Source organism: Oncorhynchus nerka, linkage group LG7, assembly GCF_034236695.1.
Source record: "Oncorhynchus nerka isolate Pitt River linkage group LG7, Oner_Uvic_2.0, whole genome shotgun sequence".
Lineage (NCBI taxonomy): Eukaryota > Metazoa > Chordata > Actinopteri > Salmoniformes > Salmonidae > Oncorhynchus > Oncorhynchus nerka.
In genome coordinates this window covers 13,315,960-13,336,321 of record NC_088402.1, presented here as the reverse complement: position 1 = coordinate 13,336,321, position 20,362 = coordinate 13,315,960, and the positions used below count along the sequence as shown (strand labels likewise).

At 42.4% G+C, this 20,362-nt stretch overlaps 1 protein-coding gene across 2 annotated transcripts in view; it reads left to right on the top strand.

The window, feature by feature from the left end:
* LOC115123374 (transcription factor Sp4-like) overlaps nt 1-20,074 on the top strand; it is a 28,363-nt gene extending 8,289 nt beyond the window's left edge. Inside the window, exons 3-14 of one of the 2 annotated variants that reach the window (XM_065020235.1) lie at nt 2,582-2,659; nt 4,730-5,023; nt 5,675-5,847; nt 7,306-7,816; nt 8,058-8,132; nt 8,824-8,901; nt 8,993-9,073; nt 9,428-9,692; nt 11,619-11,817; nt 11,978-12,045; nt 14,573-14,704; nt 17,734-20,074. In XM_065020235.1, coding sequence (XP_064876307.1) covers nt 2,582-2,659; nt 4,730-5,023; nt 5,675-5,847; nt 7,306-7,816; nt 8,058-8,132; nt 8,824-8,901; nt 8,993-9,073; nt 9,428-9,692; nt 11,619-11,817; nt 11,978-12,045; nt 14,573-14,704; nt 17,734-18,011 — 2,232 coding nt within the window. In that variant the 3' untranslated portion in view covers nt 18,012-20,074. The remainder of the gene's footprint in view (nt 1-2,581; nt 2,660-4,729; nt 5,024-5,674; nt 5,848-7,305; nt 7,817-8,057; nt 8,133-8,823; nt 8,902-8,992; nt 9,074-9,427; nt 9,693-11,618; nt 11,818-11,977; nt 12,046-14,572; nt 14,705-17,733) is intronic. The other variant, XM_065020236.1, reaches the window with a different exon arrangement.
* The last annotated feature ends 288 nt before the right edge of the window (nt 20,075-20,362 follow it).

Here is a 20,362-nt window from a genome sequence, read left to right as displayed (position 1 = left end):
CTCTCTTCTCTCTCTTCTCTCTACTGTCTCTGTCTCTTCTCTCTCTACTGTCTCTCTTCTCTCAATTTCAATTCAATGGCTTTATTGACATGGGAAACGTGTTAACATTACCAAAGCAAGTGAGGTAGATAATATATCAAGTGAAATAAACAATACAAATTAACAGTAAACATTACACATACAGAAGTTTCAAAACAATAAAGACATTACAAATGTCATATTATATATATACAGTGTTTTAACAATGTAGAAATGGTAAAGGACACAAGATAAAATAAATAAGCATAAATATGGGTTGTATTTACAATGGTGTGTGTTCTTCACTGGTTGCCCTTTTCTCGTGGCAACAGGTCATAAATCTTGCTGCTGTGATGTCACACTGTCTCTCTGTCTCTTCTCTCTACTGTCTCTGTCTCTACTGTCTCTGTCTCTTCTCTCTACTGTCTCTGTCTCTTCTGTCTGTCTCTTCTCTCTACTGTCTCTGTCTCTTCTCTGTACTGTCTCTGTCTCTTCTCTCTACTGTCTCTGTCTCTTCTCTATACTGTCTCTGTCTTCTCTCTCTGTCTCTTCTCTTCTGTCTCTTCTCTCTCTACTGTCTCTGTCTCTTCTGTCTGTCTCTTCTCTCTACTGTCTCTGTCTCTTCTCTCTACTGTCTCTGTCTCTTCTCTCTACTGTCTCTGTCTCTTCTCTCTACTGTCTCTGTCTCTTCTCTCTTCTGTCTCTTCTTCTCTACTGTCTCTGTCTCTTCTCTCTCTACTGTCTCTGTCTCTTCTCTCTACTGTCTCTGTCTCTTCTCTCTCTACTGTCTCTGTCTCTTCTCTCTACTGTCTCTGTCTCTTCTCTCTACTGTCTCTGTCTCTTCTCTCTACTGTCTCTGTCTCTTCTCTCTACTGTCTCTGTCTCTTCTCTCTCTACTGTCTCTGTCTCTTCTCTCTACTGTCTCTGTCTCTTCTCTCTCTACTGTCTGTCTCTTCTCTCAATTTCAATTCAAGGGCTTTATTGACATGGGAAACGTGTTAACATTGCCAAAGCAAGTGAGGTAGATAATATATCAAGTGAAATAAACAATAAAAATGAACAGTAAACATTACACATACAGAAGTTTCAAAACAATAAAGACATTACAAATGTCATATTATATATATACAGTGTTTTAACAATGTAGAAATGGTAAAGGACACAAGATAAAATAAATAAGCATAAATATGGGTTGTATTTACAATGGTGTGTGTTCTTCACTGGTTGCCCTTTTCTCGTGGCAACAGGTCACAAATCTTGCTGCTGTGATGTCACACTGTCTCTCTGTCTCTTCTCTCTACTGTCTCTGTCTTTTCTCTCTCTACTGTCTCTCTCTCTCTCTCTGTCTCTTCTCTCTCTCTCTCTGTCTCTCTCTAATGTCTCTCTCTCTGTCTCTCTCTACTATCTCTCTCTTCTCTCTCTGTCTCTTCTCTCTCTCTCTGTCTCTCTAATGTCTCTCTCTCTCTGTCTCTCTCTCTGTCTCTTCTCTCTCTCTTCTCTCTCTAATGTCTCTCTCTCTGTCTCTTCTCTCTCTACTGTCTCTCTCTTCTCTCTCTGTCTCCTCTCTCTCTCTCTGTCTCTCTCTCTTCTCTCTCTCTCTGTCTCTTCTCTCTCTCTTCTCTCTCTCTGTCTCTTCTCTCTCTTTGTCTCTGTCTCAATTCAATTTAAGGGCTTTATTGGCATGGGAAACATATGTTTACGTTGCCAAAGCAAGTGAAATAGATAATAAACAAGTGTTTGTTCTTCACTGGTTGCCCTTTTATTGTGGAAAGAGGTCACAAATATTGCTGCTGTGATGGCACGTTGTGGTATTTCACCTAGTAGATATGGGAGTTAATCAAAATTGGATTTGTTTTTTGAATTCTTTGTGGGTCTGTGTAAATCATCTCATTTTGTGGGCAGTGTGCACATAGCCTGTCTTCTCTTGAGAGCCAGGTCGACCTTTCTCAATAGCAAGGTTATGCTCAGTCTGTACATAGTCAAAGATTTCCTTAAATTTGGGTCAGTCACTGTGGTCAGGTATTCTGCCACCATGTACTCTCTGATTAGGGCCAGAAAGCATTCCAGTTTGCAAATTTTTTTGGGTTAATTCTTTACAATGTAATTCTCTTTTTGTTTTCTCATGATTTGGTTGGGTCTAATTGTGTTGCTGTCCTGGGGCTCTGTGGGGTCTATTTGTCTTTGTGAACAAAGGACCAGCTTGCTGAAGGGACTCTTCTCCAGGTTCATGTCCCTGTAGGTGATGGCTTTGTTATGGAAGGTTTGGGAATCCCTTCCTTTTAGGTCTTTGTAGATTTTTACAGCTATTTTCTGGATGTTGATCTCTCTCTCTCTCTCTCTCTCTCTCTCTGTCTGTCTCTCTGTCTCTGTCTCTCTCTCTCTCTATCTCTCTCTCTGTCTGTCTCTCTCTCTGTCTGTCTCTCTCTCTCTGTCTCTCTCTCTCTGTCTCTCTCGCTCTCTCTCTCTCTGTCAATTTTTGTATGTTCTCTGTGTATGAATGTGCGTTCTATTTGTTAATTTCTCCTTATCTCTCTCTCGGTGTGTGTGTGTGTGTTCTCCCTAGGATTCCCAGACGTCTCCTCTAGCCCTGCTGGCTGCAACCTGCAGTAAGATAGGAGTTCAGGGAGGAGTGGAGGGACAGGTGGTTAAATGCATGATAATAATATTTGTATAGAATATGTACAGTGCCTTCAGAGAGTATTCATTCCCCTTGATTTATTCCGCATTTTGTTGTGTTACAGCCTCACTTCAAAATGCATTTAATTGACTTGTTTTCTCACCCAATCTACACACAATACCTCATAATGACAAAGTGAAAACATGTTTTTAGAAATGTTTGCAAATGTATAGAAAGTGAAATACATAAAAATCAAATTTACACACATGCTAGAATCACCTTTGGCAGCAATTACAGCTGTGAGTCTTTCTAGGTGGGTCTCTAAGATTTGTACACCTGAAGTGGGCAATATGTACCCATTATTCTTCAAAACATTATTCAAGCTCTGTCAAATTGGTTGTTGATCATCGCTAGACAACCATTTTTTTTGTCTTGCCATATATTTTCAGCAGAGTTAAGTCAAAACTGTAACTCTGCCACTCAAGAACATTCACTGTCTTCTTGGTAAGCAAGTGTAGATTTGGCCTTGTGTTTTAGGTTATTGTCCTGCTGAAAAGTGAATTAATCTCCCAGTGTCTGTTGGGAAGTAGACTGTACCAGATCTTCCTCTAGGAGTTTGCCTGTGCTTAGCTCTATTACATTCATTTCTTTATCCTGAAATACTCCCCAGTCCTTGACGATTACAAGCATACCCATAACATGATGCAGCCACCACTATGCTTGAACATTTGGAGAGTGGTACTCAGTAATGTGTGTGTTGGGTTTGCCCAAAACAAAACACTTTGTATTCAGGAAAACAAAGTGAATTGCTTTGCCACATTTTCTGCAGTAATGACTTTAGTGCAATTTTGCAAACAGGATGCATGTTTTGAAATATTTGTGCTCTGTACGGGTTTCCTTCTTCACTCTGTCATTTAGGTTAGTGTTGTGGAGTAACTTCCTCACTTCTTCACACAGCCATTACACTCTGTCATTTAGGTTAGTGTTGTGGAGTAACTACAATGTTGTTGATCCATCCTCACTTCTCCTATCACAGCCATTACACTCTGTCATTTAGGTTAGTGTTGTGGAGTAACTACAATGTTGTTGATCCATCCTCACTTCTCTCCTATCACAGCCATTAAACTCTTGTCATTTAGGTTAGTGTTGTGGAGTAACTACAATGTTGTTGATCCATCCTCACTTCTCCTATCACAGCCATTAAACTGTGTAACTGTTTTAAAGTCACCTTTGACCTCATGGTGAAATCCCTGAGCAGTTTCTTCCCTATCCTGCAACTGAGTTAGGAAGGACAGCTGTATCTTTGTAGTGACTGGGTGTATTGATACACCATCCAGAGCTTAATTAATAACTTCACTATGCTCAAAGGGATATTCAATGTCTGCTTTTGAAATGTTTACCCATCTAGCAATAGGAGCCCTTCTTTGTGAGGCATTAGAAAACCTCCCTGGTCTTTGTGGTTGACTCTGTGTTTGAAATTCACTGCTTGACTGAGGGACCTTATAGATGTATGTGTGGGGTACAGAGATGAGGTAGTCATTCAAAAATCATTATTGCACACACAGTGATACCATGCAACTAATGTGACCTATTAAGCAAATTTGTACTCCTGAACTTATTTAGGCTTGCCTTAACAAAGAGATTGAATACTTATTGACTCAAGACATTTAAGATTTTTTTAATGAATTTGTAAACATTTTGAAAAACAATTCCACTTTGACATTACGGGGTATTGTGACAAAAAAAATCTTAATTGAATGAATTTTTAATTCAGGCTGTAACACAACAAAATGTTGAAAAGGTCAAAGGGCGTGAATACTTTCTGAAAGCTCTATAACTGTACTTGTTGCTGTCGTACTTGTTGTTGGAAATGTAAGGTCTATAATAATAATAAACTATAAAGGCTTTTACATGCGAACAAGTTCCATGGCATTATAATGCAGACTTTCAGTGTCTGTGTTGAATGGGCTTCCGGCTGCAGGGGGGCCAGATACATCTAGACCCGGGAATCAGACTTAAGTTCCTACTTTAGTACCTTTGTTCAATGACATTTTCTTATTATTTTATTGATGGTTTATGTATGTTTATTTGCAGGTGCAGGGTGGACAGTTCCAGGGTCATATAGTTGTCGACGCAGCAGGTAATCAGACTCTGGTTCAGCAGCAGATGGAACTGGTTCCTGCCCAGTTCACTGGAAACGGCTGGCAGATCATCACTACTGCTCCCCAAATGGCCAAGGACACTGCCAATCAACCCGTCGCCGTGACGCTGGCCACCACTTCAGCCAATGACAGTGCTCCGGCAGGTCGTAAGATGAAGGCTGTGGGCGGGACTAACACCGTAGCAGCCAATCAGCAGGTGCAGCAGCAGCAGTTCCAGATCATCCAGGTGTGTGCGCGCGAGTGAGTGTATAGAATGGAATGTTATGGCCTCCTGGGTGGCGCAGTGGTTAAGGGCTAGCTGTGCCACCAGAGACTCTGGGTTCGCGCCCAGGCTCTGCCGCGACCGGGAGGTCCGTGGGGCGACGCACAATTGGCCTAGCGTCGCGTCCGGGTTAGGGAGGGTTTGGCCGGTAGGGATATCCTTGTCTCGTCGCGCACCAGCGACTCCTGTGGCGGGCCTGGCGCGCTAACCAAGGACGCCAGGTGCACAGTGTTTCCTCCAGCACATTGGTGCGGCTGGCTTCCGGGTTGGATGAGCGCTGTGTTAAGAAGCAGTGCGGCTTGGTTGGGTCGTGTTTCGGAGGACACATGACTTTCAACCTTCGTCTCTCCCGAGCCCGTACGGGAGTTGTAGCAATGAGACAAGATAGTAGCTACTAACAATTGGATACTACGAAATTTGGGAGAAAAAGGAGGTCACATTTTTTTTTTTAAGAAGGGAATGTTGTCTGACCGAGAATTCTTGTCTTTTTATAATTGTCTTTTTCTTAGACGTGTGGTGGATTACTATGTTGTACTATATCTGTGTTAGTGTTCAGAACATGGCCACCTAATGCCACTGTTTTTATGTCATGTTAATGTTTTGGTCCCTGTCCAGGTGCAAAACATGCCGTCGTCTGGGGGTGGGGTCCAATACCAGGTGATCCCCCACCTGCAGACGGCCGACGGCCAACAGATCCACATCAGCCCCCAGACTGCATCCCTGGGGGGCCAACAGATCCACATCAGCCCCCAGACTGCATCCCTGGGCGGGCAGCACATTCACATCAGGTGGGTGGCAGCTGGTCTAGTGCAGTGGTTCTCAAAACTCTCCTCAGGGACCCCCAGATGTTTCACATGTATGTTGTAGCCCTGAACGAACTCACCTGATGCACCTGGTCAACTCACCTGATTCACCTGGTCAACCCTCCTGATGCACCTAGTCAAGGGCTTGATGATTAGTTGACCAGTTTAATCAGGTGAGCGAGCTGTGGAATAGTTCAAATACATGGAGTGACTGAAGGTCCCTGAGTCGAGGTTTGAAAATCCCTGGTCTAGAGGTTAGAGAGGTGGTAGACAGGTGGTCTAGAGGTTAGAGAGGTGGTAGACAGGTGGTCTAGAGGTTAGAGAGGTGGTCTAGAGGTTGGAGAGGTGGTCTAGAGGTTAGAGAGGTGGTCTAGAGGTTAGAGAGGTGGTAGACAGGTGGTCTAGAGGTTAGAGAGGTGGTCTAGAGGTGGTAGACAGGTGGTCTAGAGGTTGGAGAGGTGGTCTAGAGGTTAGAGAGGTGGTCTAGAGGTTAGAGAGGTGGTCTAGAGGTGGTAGACAGGTGGTCTTGAGGTGGTAGACAGGTGGTCTAGAGGTTAGAGAGTTGGTCTAGAGGTTAGACAGGTGGTCTAGAGGTTAGAGAGGTGGTAGACAGGTGGTTTAGAGGTTAGAGAGGTGGTCTAGAGGTTAGAGAGGTGGTAGACAGGTGGTCTAGAGGTTAGAGAGGTGGTCTAGAGGTTGGATAGAGGTTGGAGAGGTGGTCTAGAGGTTGGAGAGAGGTGGTCTAGAGGTTAGACAGATGGTCTAGAGGTTAGAGAGGTGGTCTAGAGGTTAGACAGGTGGTCTAGAGGTTAGAGAGGTGGTAGACAGGTGGTCTAGAGGTTAGACAGGTGGTCTAGAGGTTAGACAGGCGGTCTAGAGGTTAGAGAGGTGGTCTAGAGGTTAGAGAGGTGGTCTAGAGGTTGGAGAGATGGTCTAGAGGTTGGAGAGGTGGTCTAGAGGTTAGAGAGGTGGTCTAGAGGTTAGATAGGTGGTCTAGAGGTTAGAGAGATGGTGTAGAGGTTAGAGAGGTGGTAGACAGGTGGTCTAGAGGTTAGAGAGGTGGTCTAGATGTTAGACAGGCGGTCTAGATGTTAGACAGGTGGTCTAGAGGTTAGATAGAGAGGTGGTCTAGAGGTTAGAGAGGTGGTCTAGAGGTTAGACAGGTGGTCTAGAGGTTAGACAGGTGGTCTAACCAGGTGGTCTAGAGGTTAGACAGGTGGTCTAGAGATTAGAGAGGTGGTCTAGAGGTTAGAGAGGCGGTCTAGAGGTTAGTCAGGCGGTCTAGAGGTTAGTCAGGCGGTCTAGAGGTTAGACAGGCGGTCTAGAGGTTAGACAGGCGGTCTAGAGGTTAGACAGGCGGTCTAGAGGTTAGACAGGCGCTTTGGGCCATAAAAAAAAACAGTTTTTAGATGGAAACAGATAAAGTTATTCTGTTCTATTCAGTCCGGCCCAGGGGGGTCTACCAGAGCAGGTCCAGCTGATCCAGAACCAATCCCAGACCCAGGCAATCCTACAGCCAGCCAATCAGCAAGCCATCCTCACTAGTTCAGCCAATCAGACGTTGCAGCTTCGTTCCGCCCAGTCCTTCCCGTTGCAGATGCAGACCTTACAGGGCTCCCAGACCCAGGTCATGACTACAGTACCCATAAACATCGGCGGTATGACCCTCGCCCTGCCGGTCATGAATAATTTAGCAGGGAGTGGAGCCGTGCAGCTTGTCCAATCAGCCGATGGTAGCTTTACCGTAGCTAACGGCAACCAGCTTGTAACGACAACTGCAGCGGCGGTGTCCGGGGCAGTTACTGTTACCGGGTCGTCTGGTGGTACTATAACAACTGTTGCCGGGGGGGATGGAGCGTCGACAGACGGAACACAGCTGAGTTCTGTAGCCGGGTCGGACGGAGGTACGGAGAGAGACACACAGAACCAACCCAGCGACCAGGACTCTCAGATGGTATGTGTGTTTGTGTGACTAAACATCTGTGATGTAAAGGGTTTTATTGATTGATTGTTTGGTTGATTAATGACTGCATTGATTGGTTGATTGATTGTTTGGTTGATTAATGAATGCATTGATTGGTTGATTGATTGTTTGGTTGATTAATGAATGCATTGATTGGTTGATTGATTGTTTGGTTGATTAATTAATGTATTGATTGGTTGATTAGTTGTTTGGTTGGTTGCTTGATTGACAGGTCCAGAGTCAGGCCAACGGACTGCAGGTCCAATCAGATCCTCCAGGGACCATCCAGCAGGTCATCGTGGGACAGGTGGGTTCTACTCCTCTTATTTGACCTTTAACCTTCTATTCTACTTTATTTTACTCTATTCTATTCTTCTCTACTCTATTCTACTCTACTATATTCTACTCTATTCTACTCTATTCCATTCTACTATATTCTACTCTACTATATTCTACTCTATTCTGCTCTATTCTACTCTATTCCATTCTACTATATTCTACTCTACTATATTCTACTATATTCTACTCTATTCTACTCTACTCCATTCTACTATATTCTACTCTACTATATTCTACTCTATTCTACTCTATTCCATTCTACTATATTCTACTCTATTCTGCTCTATTCCATTCTACTATATTCTACTCTACTATATTCTACTCTATTCTGCTCTATTCTACTCTATTCCATTCTACTATATTCTACTCTACTATATTCTACTCTATTCTGCTCTATTCTACTCTATTCCATTCTACTATATTCTACTCTACTATATTCTACTCTATTCTGCTCTATTCTACTCTATTCCATTCTACTATATTCTACTCTACTATATTCTACTCTATTCTGCTCTATTCTGCTCTATTCCATTCTACTATATTCTACTCTACTATATTCTACTCTATTCTGCTCTATTCTACTCTATTCTATTCAAGTATGATATGGGAATATACTATAATAAATTATATTCTAAGTAGTTGTTATTATCATTGTCCAGATGGGCAACCAGTTGTTGCAGCAGATCCAGATTCAGCCACAGCAGATCACTCAGGCCCAGATCCAGCCACAGAACCAGGTAATACACACACACACACACACACACACACACACACACACACACACTGTGAATCCGCAGAAAGTGTGTAAACTCTGTTTGTTTCTACCAGTTCCAGGGCCAGCAGATCCAAACCTTTCAGTTAGGACCAGGCGGGACCCTACAGCCCATACAAGCCTTCCAGAACCAACAGGTAACTAGCCAGCTGCTCCCTCTTCTCTTTCTTAGTTGCTTCATTCCCACTCCTTTGTACCTGGGGATTTGAGGGATATTTTGGGGCAGTAAATTACAGACATGATAAATACATCTGAAAGCTTATTTTTCTTCTATCGTCAATGATTTTTATGTGTGTTTTAATGATTTGAATTGAATTTCTGAATGATTGTAATGTTTGTTGTATTGAATTGAATTTCTGAATGATTGTAATGTTTGTTGTATTGATTTGAATTGAATGTCGTCAATGATTGTAATGTGTGTTTTATTGATTTGATTTGAATTGAATGTCTGAATGATTGATATCCTATTTGTATTTATTGTTTTCCTCCAGGTTCTGATCCGAACCCCAACCCTCTCTCCGTCGGGTCAGATCACGTGGCAGACCCTGCAGCTCCCCGGGGGAATGTCTGTGCCCCAGCAGCTGACCCTGGCCCCTGTGGGCGGGGGGGGGTTCATGCAGCTGGGGGGGGCTCCCCTGACGCTGAGCACAGCCCAGATCAACCCTGGGTCGGGGGTGCAGACAGTCAGCATTGCCGGGCTGGGCACCACTGGGGTACAGATGCAGGGGGTACCCCTCACCTTCACTGGACTACAGGGTAAAAACACAGAGAGAGACAGAGACACACACAGAGACAGAGAGAGACAGACACACACAGAAAGAGACAGATACAGAGACACACAAAGAGAGAGACAGAGAGAGTGAGAGACAGAGAGAGAGAGAGTGAGAGAGAGGGAAACAGACAGACAGAGGGAAACAGACAGAGAAAGAGAGAGACAGACAGACAGACAGAGAAAGAGAGAGACAGACAGAGAAAGAGAGACAGACAGAGAAAGAGAGAGACAGACAGACAGAGAGAGAGAAACAGACAAAGAGAGAGACAGACAGACAGAGAAAGAGAGAGACAGACAGACAGAGAGAGAGAAACAGACAGAGAAAGAGAGAGACAGACAGACAGAGAAAGAGAGAGACAGACAGACAGAGAGAGAGAAACAGACAGAGAAAGAGAGACAGACAGAGAAAGAGAGAGACAGAGGGAAACAGACAGACAGACAGACAGAGAGAGAGAAACAGACAGAGAGAGAGAAACAGACAGAGAAAGAGAGACAGACAGAGAAAGAGACAGACAGACAGAGAGAAAGAGAGAGACAGAGGGAAACAGAGACAGAGAGAGAGAGAGGGAAACAGACAGACAGAGAGAAACAGACAGAGAAAGAGAGAGAGAGGGAAACAGAGAGACAGACAGAGAGAGAGAGAGGGAAACAGACAGACAGAGAAAGAGAGAGACAGACAGACAGAGAGGGAAACAGACAGACAGAGAGAAACAGACAGAGAAAGAAAGAGACAAAGATGGAGACAGACCGAGAGAGAGAGCCAGACAGACAGAGAGAGCCAGACAGACAGAGAGAAACAGACAGAGAAAGAGAGAGACAGACAGACAGAGAGAGAAACAGACAGAGAAAGAGAGAGACAGACAGACAGACATGGTGTGTGTTGAGTGTTGTTCTTTATTTTCTGGGGGGGTTGGGAGCAGAGCTATAAAAATATATATATTCTATTCCACCCTACTGTATTCCACCTTGCTGTATTCCACTCTACTGTATTCCACCTTGCTGTATTCCACCTTACTGTATTCCACCTTACTGTATTCCACCTTACTGTATTCTATTCCACTCTACTGTATTCCACCCTACTGTATTCCACCTTGCTGTATTCCACCCTACTGTATTCCACCTTACTGTATTCTATTCCACTCTACTGTATTCCACCCTACTGTATTCCACCTTGCTGTATTCCACCTTACTGTATTCCACCTTACTGTATTCTATTCCACTCTACTGTATTCCACCCTACTGTATTCCACCCTGCTGTATTCCACCTTGCTGTATTCCACCTTGCTGTATTCCACCTTACTGTATTCCACCTTGCTGTATTCTACCCTACTGTATTCCACCTTGCTGTATTCTACCCTACTGTATTCCACCTTACTGTATTCCACTCTACTGTATTCTATTCCACCTTGCTGTATTCCACCCTACTGTATTCCACCTTGCTGTATTCTACCCTACTGTATTCCACCTTACTGTATTCCACTCTACTGTATTCTATTCCACTCTACTGTATTCCACCCTACTGTATTCCACCTTACTGTATTCCACTCTACTGTATTCTATTCCACTCTACTGTATTCTATTCCACTCTACTATATTCCACCCTACTGTATTCCACCTTACTGTATTCCATTCTACTGTATTCCACCTTACTGTATTCCACCTTACTGTATTCCACTCTACTGTATTCTATTCCACTCTACTGTATTCTATTCCACTCTACTCTATTCCACCCTACTGTATTCCACCCTACTGTATTCCACCTTACTGTATTCCACCTTTCTGTATTCCACTCTACTGTATTCTATTCCACTCTACTGTATTCTATTCCACTCTACTATATTCCACCATACTGTATTCCACCTTACTGTATTCCATTCTACTGTATTCTACTCCACTCTACACTCCACCAGGTCAGCCGCAGGGTCAGGAGGGAGGAGTTAAGGTCGAGCCATCCCCGGTGACGGTAACCGCGGGTAACGTTGCGGGGTCATCGCTTAGTCCAGACCAGATGGGTTCTGTCCAGAGTTCATCAGACCAAGAAGGACCGCCCAGCAAGAGGCTTCGCAGGGTGGCGTGCTCCTGTCCGAACTGTAGGGCCGGAGAGGGGAGGTACGTGTGTATGCACACACACACTCACACACACACACACTCACACACACACCCATACACACACTCATACACACACTCTCACTCTCTATCTCTGACTGTGTGTGTGTGTGTGTGTGTGTGTGTGTGTGTGTGTGTGTGTGTGTGTGTGTGTATTTTTCAGGACCATTGGAGACCCATCTAAGAAGAAGCAACATGTGTGTCACATGGAGGGCTGTGGAAAAGTCTACGGTAAGACCAGTCTACTGTGGAAAGGTTTACGGTAAGACCAGTCTGTACTGTGGAAAGGTTTACAGTAAGACCAGTCTATACTGTGGAAAGGTTTACGGTAAGACCAGTCTGTACTGTGGAAAGGTTTACAGTAAGACCAGTCTATACTGTGGAAAGGTTTATGGTAAGACCAGTCTGTACTGTGGAAAGGTTTACGGTAAGACCAGTCTGTACTGTGGAAAGTCTATGGTAAGACCAGTCTGAACTCTGGAAAGTCTACGGTAAGACCAGTCTATACTGTGGAAAGTCTACGGTAAGACCAGTCTGTACTGTGGAAAGTCTACGGTAAGACCAGTCTGTACTGTGGAAAGGTTTACGGTAAGACCAGTCTGTACTGTGGAAAGTCTACGGTAAGACCAGTCTGTACTGTGGAAAGTCTACGGTAAGACCAGTCTGTACTGTGGAAAGTCTACGGTAAGACCAGTCTGTACTGTGGAAAGTTTACGATAAGACCAGTCTGTACTGTGGAAAGTCTACGGTAAGACCAGTCTGAACTCTGGAAAGTCTACGGTAAGACCAGTCTGTACTCTGGAAAGTCTACGGTAGACCAGTCTGTACTGTGGAAAGTCTACGGTAAGACCAGTCTGAACTCTGGAAAGTCTACGGTAAGACCAGTCTGAACTGTGGAAAGTCTACGGTAAGACCAGTCTGTACTGTGGAAAGGTTTACGGTAAGACCAGTCTATACTGTGGAAAGTCTACGGTAAGACCAGTCTGTACTGTGGAAAGGTTTACAGTAAGACCAGTCTATACTGTGGAAAGTCTACGGTAAGACCAGTCTATACTGTGGAAAGGTTTACGGTAAGACCAGTCTATACTGTGGAAAGTTTACGATAAGACCAGTCTGTACTGTGGAAAGTCTACGGTAAGACCAGTCTGAACTCTGGAAAGTCTACGGTAAGACCAGTCTGTACTGTGGAAAGGTTAACGGTAAGACCAGTCTGTACTGTGGAAAGTCTACGGTAAGACCAGTCTGAACTCTGGAAAGTCAACGGTAAGACCAGTCTGAACTCTGGAAAGTCTACGGTAAGACCAGTCTGAACTGTGGAAAGTCTACGGTAAGACCAGTCTGTACTGTGGAAAGGTTTACTGTAAGACCAGTCTGTACTGTGGAAAGTCTACGGTAAGACCAGTCTATACTGTGGAAAGGTTTACGGTAAGACCAGTCTATACTGTGGAAAGTTTACGATAAGACCAGTCTGTACTGTGGAAAGTCTACGGTAAGACCAGTCTGAACTCTGGAAAGTCTACGGTAAGACCAGTCTGTACTGTGGAAAGGTTTACGGTAAGACCAGTCTGTACTGTGGAAAGTCTACGGTAAGACCAGTCTGAACTCTGGAAAGTCTACGGTAAGACCAGTCTGTACTCTGGAAAGTCTACGGTAAGACCAGTCTGAACTCTGGAAAGTCTACGGTAAGACCTTTCCACAGTACAGGGGGCCGGAACGTAATTCTAAATAATTTGTAGACCGCAAATTGACCACAAGAAGCCCAAACAGACTAAAACATAATAATTTCAAACATTGCTTACATTTGTATATGATGACCGCATGTCTCCATTATGCGGAGGAATACTTGGAAACAGTTTTCCTAAACGAGAATCACTTGGATCTGTTTTCCTGCTGTTTATACAGTCTTTCATGTCCAGCAATGAAAATAAATATATACAGTAAACCCACTGCCAGTTGGGAAATCCTGCTGTAGAAAAGAGACTTCCTAGTTTATACTGTAGAAAAGAGACTTCCTAGTTTATACTGTAGAAAAGAGACTTCCTAGTTTATACTGTAGAAAAGAGACTTCCTAGTTTATACTGTAGAAAATAGACTTCCTAGTTTATACTGTAGAAAAGAGACTTCCTAGTTTATACTGTAGAAAAGAGACTTCCTAGTTTATACTGTAGAAAATAGACTTCCTAGTTTATACTGTAGAAAAGAGACTTCCTAGTTTATACTGTAGAAAAGAGACTTCCTAGTTTATACTGTAGAAAATAGACTTCCTAGTTCATACTGTAGAAAAGAGACTTCCTAGTTTAAACTGTAGAAAATAGACTTCCTAGTTTATACTGTAGAAAAGAGACTTCCTAGTTCATACTGTAGAAAAGAGACTTCCTAGTTTATACTGTAGAAAAGAGACTTCCTAGTTTATACTGTTTAACTTGTAGAAAGAGACTTCCTAGTTTAGAGACTTCCTAGTTTATACTGTAGAAAAGAGACTTCCTAGTTTATACTGTAGAAAAGAGACTTCCTAGTTTATACTGTAGAAAAGAGACTTCCTAGTTTATACTGTAGAAAAGAGACTTCCTAGTTTAAACTGTGGAAAATAGACTTCCTAGTTTATACTGTAGAAAATAGACTTCCTAGTCTATACTGTAGAAAATAGAGGTTTATCAGTCTATACTGTAGAAAATAGAGGTTTATCAGTCTATACTGTAGAAAATAGAGGTTTATCAGTCTATGAAGAAAAATAATGTCATAATATTTGATCTATCAGGTAAGACCAGTCACCTGAGAGCTCACCTCCGCTGGCACACAGGAGAAAGACCCTTCGTCTGCAACTGGATCTTCTGTGGCAAGAGGTTCACACGCTCGGACGAACTGCAGAGACACAGACGGACACACACAGGTACACACACAGGGACACACACAGGTACACACACAGGGACACACACAGGTACACACACAGGGACACACATAGGTACACACACAGGTACACACACAGGGACACACACAGGTACACACACAGGGACACACACAGGTACACACACAGGGACACGCACAGGGACACGCACAGGTACACACACAGGGACACGCACAGGTACACGCACAGGGACACGCACAGGTACACGCACAGGGACACGCACAGGGACACGCACAGGGACACGCACAGGGACACACACAGGGACACGCACAGGGACACGCACAGGGACACGCACAGGTACACGCACAGGTACACACACAGGGACACGCACAGGGACACGCACAGGTACACACACAGGGACACACACAGGTACACACACAGGGGCACACACAGGGACACACACAGGTACACACACAGGTATGTCCTGTGTCCAAAGTTCCGGCACTGAGCAAATGTCAGATCTGCTGAGCACAAACTTGAACGCTGTGAAAAATTCTGTACAACTTCTGGTGAGCGGTTGAACACTGAGGCTGTTCCCGCTTTAAGTTACAGTAATTACAGTAATAACAGTAATAACAGTAATATCAGTAATAGAGTAATAATAGTAATACAATCATATCAGTAATACAGTAATAATAGTAATACAATCATATCAGTAATACAGTAATAATAGTAATACAATCATATCAGTAATAACAGTAATACAGTAATAACAGTAAACAGTAATATCAGTAATACAGTAATATCAGTAATAACAGTAATAACAGTAATACAGTAATAACAGTAATATCAGTAATACAGTAATAACAGTAATACAGTAATAGAGTAATAACAGTAATAACAGTAATACAGTAATAACAGTAATAGAGTAATAACAGTAATATCAGTAATAGAGTAATATCAGTAATAGAGTAATAACAGTAATAACAGTAATAACAGTAATACAGTAATAACAGTAATATCAGTAATAGAGTAATATCAGTAATAGAGTAATAACAGTAATAACAGTAATAACAGTAATACAGTAATAACAGTAATAACAGTAATAGAGTAATAACAGTAATATCAGTAATAGAGTAATAACAGTAATAACAGTAATAACAGTAATACAGTAATAACAGTAATAACAGTAATATCAGTAATAACAGTAATACAGTAATACAGTAATACAGTAATACAGTAATACAGTAATACAGTAATAACAGTAATAACAGTAATAACAGTAATATCAGTAATAACAGTAATAACAGTAATACAGTAATAACAGTAATAACAGTAATAACAGTAATAACAGTAATACAGTAATAACAGTAATAACAGTAATATCAGTAATAACAGTAATACAGTAATACAGTAATAACAGTAATAACAGTAATACAGTAATAACAGTAATAACAGTAATACAGTAATAACAGTAATAACAGTAATACAGTAATAACAGTAATAACAGTAATAACAGTAATAACAGTAATAACAGTAATACAGTAATAACAGTAATAACAGTAATACAGTAATAACAGTAATAACAGTAATACAGTAATAACAGTAATAACAGTAATAACAGTAATAACAGTAATAACAGTAATAACAGTAATAACAGTAATACAGTAATAACAGTAATAACAGTAATACAGTAATAACAGTAATAACAGTAATAACAGTAATACAGTAATACAGTAATAACAGTAATATCAGTAATAACAGTAATACAGTAATAACAGTAATACAGTAATAACAGTAATAACAGTAATAACAGTAATAACAGTAATAACAGTAATACAGTAATAACAGTAATAACAGTAATAACAGTAATACAGTAATACAGTAATAACAGTAATATCAGTAATAACAGTAATAACAGTAATACAGTAATACAGTAATAACAGTAATATCAGTAATAACAGTAATACAGTAATACAGTAATAACAGTAATATCAGTAATACAGTAATAACAGTAATAACAGTAATATCAGTAATACAGTAATAACAGTAATACAGTAATATCAGTAATACAGTAATAACAGTAATACAGTAATATCAGTAATACAGTAATAACAGTAATACAGTAATAACAGTAATAACAGTAATATCAGTAATACAGTAATAACAGTAATAACAGTAATATCAGTAATAACAGTAATAACAGTCATACAGTAATAATAGTAATACAATCATATCAGTAATAACAGTAATTACAGTAATACAATAATAATAGTAATAACAGTAAATACAGTAATAACAGTGGTCAAGTAGGCTGCTGTGGCTATCTGATCATAATGTAGGCCTACCATCACAAACAATGGAGAAAACGCATCCCGTACATACACACACATATATACATATATATATATATTTTTAAATATATATTTGTATTTTAACTCCCCAAGGGGTTTGGGAGGCGAAGGTCGAGTCATACGTCCTCCAAAACATGACCTTCTTAACACCCGCCCGCTTAACCCGGAAGCCAGCCGCACCAATGTGTCGGAGGAAACACTGTTTAACTGACGACGAAGTCAGCCTGCAGGCACCCGGCCCGCCACAAGGAGTCGCTAGAGCGTGATGAGCCAAGTAAAGCCCCCCCCCCACCTCCTGCCAAACCCTTCCCTAACCCGGACAACGCTGGGCCAACTGTGCGCCGTCCTATGGGACTTCCGATCACGGCCGGGTTGTGATTCAGCCCGGGATCAAACCCAGGTCGGTAGTGTGACCTTAGACCGCTGCGCTGCTGCGTACCTTAGACCGCTGCGCCACTTGGGAGGCCCATCCCATAACATTTTAACATGGAAATAGCTGTTCTGTCATTCAGCCTACAGTAGCAGCCAATGTTTGGTGTTCAATGTAGTCCTACATTCCATGAGACCTTTGAAATAAAACATGCAGGACTTGACATGAACCTGTTCATCCACTTGTCCTTCAGACAAGGTGACTGAACATGTTCTATGATGCAAGAAACCACTTTACAAATAAAACGCATCATTGTTCCCATATCATTTGTCTTTCTCCACATCCTCCAGGAGAGAAGAGGTTTGAGTGTCCAGAGTGCAGTAAGCGTTTCATGCGTAGTGACCATCTCTCCAAACACATCAAAACCCACCTGAACAAAAAGGGAGGGGCTTCTCTCGCCATCATCACCACCGACGACATGGAAAATTCTAACCAGGGCTTAGGCTCCTCCCCTCGCATCGTAACTATGGCGACGCTCTCCCAGGACTCCGCCCCCGCCACGCCAACGGCCTCCTCGCCGAATCAAATGGAGGGAGAAGAGGAGGAGGAAGAGGAGGAGTTTGAGTAGTGACCAGTGACCACTTCCTGTGAAAGGAAGAAGCAGGGAGGGCTGACTTCCAGGTTGGTCTCCATGGTTACGCCGTGGCGGTCAGGTGGTAGATTATTTTTATTATTATTTATTTGTTTTTGAAACGGACTCAAACAGAAGACAAATATGATTGACTGAAAATGACAAACAGACAGAGAAATCTGAATCTAAACTAATAATTGAGTCCAACAACAGTCTAAAGGTATGAATTTGTAGAATGATGTTTAATAACAGAACAGAGGTCAGGAGAAAAGGCACATCTGAACTCGCACTCTATCCCCTATATAGTGTACTACTTTTGGCCAGAGCCTTCTGAGTAGTTTGTTATGTTAGGAAGAGGGTGTCATTTTGGATAGGTTTATTAGACTAGCACAAAACAGTTGTAAAACATCAAGAAGAGACATTGGGTGTGTCCCAAATGGCCAGGGTAACCATTTGGAACGCAACAATCTCTATGCACAAAGATGTTCTGTAACTATGGTGATGAGGATGATGATGAAACATGATATGTGGCGCGGTCTAGACTGTTGACAGACAGGTGAGAGGAGCTGGGGGGGTGTGTGTGTGTGTGTGTGTGTGTGTGTGTGTTTCAACAGGACTATAGTTCTAGTGCAGAGGATCTGATAAACAGAAGAAAGACAATACAAGGAGGAATAGACTTCTAAAAGAGTAGAAATAAGCAGATTTATAAATGATGCATTCCTAGAGAGAAACGCTTGGCATTTTAAATATTTGTTTCTATAAAACTACCAATCGAGCTTTCTTTCTCCCAACAGGCTGTTTACTGAAAGCAATACTATAAGACAATCCTAGTGAAACCATGTTTACATTAAAGAGAGGAAAAGGAAAGGTTTATTTTGGTATGAAACAGCCAGTGAGCTCACAGCGTTCAAGGTATACTGACGCCATCATACACAGCGGCGTGACTTCCTGCTCGATGATGTCATATTGCTGAGTGCACCTTTTAAGATGTAGCTCTGCCAGGGTTGGTGGGTGGGTAGGACAGTGTCAGTAAGCAGCGCTTATGTCAAGTCACCGTCACCCCCCCCCCCCCCCCTCAGACACTCAGAGCAGCAGATATTGTCACATCCCGTTAAGAATTACAGCAGTGATGTGACTCAATCATCGGACCTTAATACATGTAGAAACTCATAGAAAAGATCAATGTCTGAGATCAATGAGATACATTCCAGTATTGAGACATATTCCAGATACACAACATGACCAAAAGTATGTGGACACCTGCTCGTCGAACATCTCGTTCCAAAATCATGGGCTTTAATATGGAGTTGGTCCCCCCTCTTTGCGGCTATAACAGCCTCCACTCTTCTGGGAAGGATTTCCACTAGATGTTGGAACATTGCTGCGGGGACTTGCTTCTATTCAGCCACAAGAGCATTGGTGAGGTCGGGCACTGATGTTGGGCGATTAGGCCTGGCTCGCAGTCAGCGTTCCAAAGGTGTTCGATGGGGTTGAGGTCAGGGCTCTGTGCAGGGCAGTCAAGTTGGCGGTGCCGTTCTGTGAGTTTGTGTGGCCTACCACTTTGCCGCTGAGCCGTTGTTTCTCCTTGCATGGCTGTGTGCTCGATTTAATACACCTGTCAGCAACGGATGTGGCTGAAATAGCCACTAATTTGAAGGGGTGTCCACATACTTTTGTATATATATAGTGCATCTATTAGTCCTATTTCAAGTCATTAGAGATAATCCATTAACAGCAACAGAGTTCCAGTGTGATTTGACGTTGGCGCTGCTTCCTCGGCATTGTGAAGGCCCCCTGTGTGTGAGTCCTGGTACTACGCCTTAACACAAGCAGTATATACCCCCCCATGCTCACTTCTGCTTTCTGTGTGATGGACAGAGAGAGGATGCAGGAAGACAAGGGGTGATGGAGGGGAAAGAAGGGGGTTGTGGGAGGTGGGTAATTCTATTTGCTTTTTGACATGTTTCTGGTGATGTTGGTCTATGTTAATGTCGGTGCGTACATATTTTGTTCTCACATTTTTTTGGGGGGGGCGGGTCTTTTTATTTTCTTACCCCCCCAGTATGTTCTGACACAGATGATTACTGTGTACAGCTAATTTATTATTCGCCCTGTGTTAATACCTGCCTTCTGCTGGAGTGTATTGTAACCTACGTATTGATCAGAGGTATGTGTAGCATGCTGTGTTTCAGTGCTGTTTTCTCTTCTTTTTATTTATTTTAAACTTGTTTTTTTCTACGTCCAACTACTCCCCGTCATTTCTACTACTTTCTCGCGCCATAATATGTTTAAAAAAAAAAAGATTTAAAGTAAAAAAAATAATATTAATGAAATGGGTTTATATACCA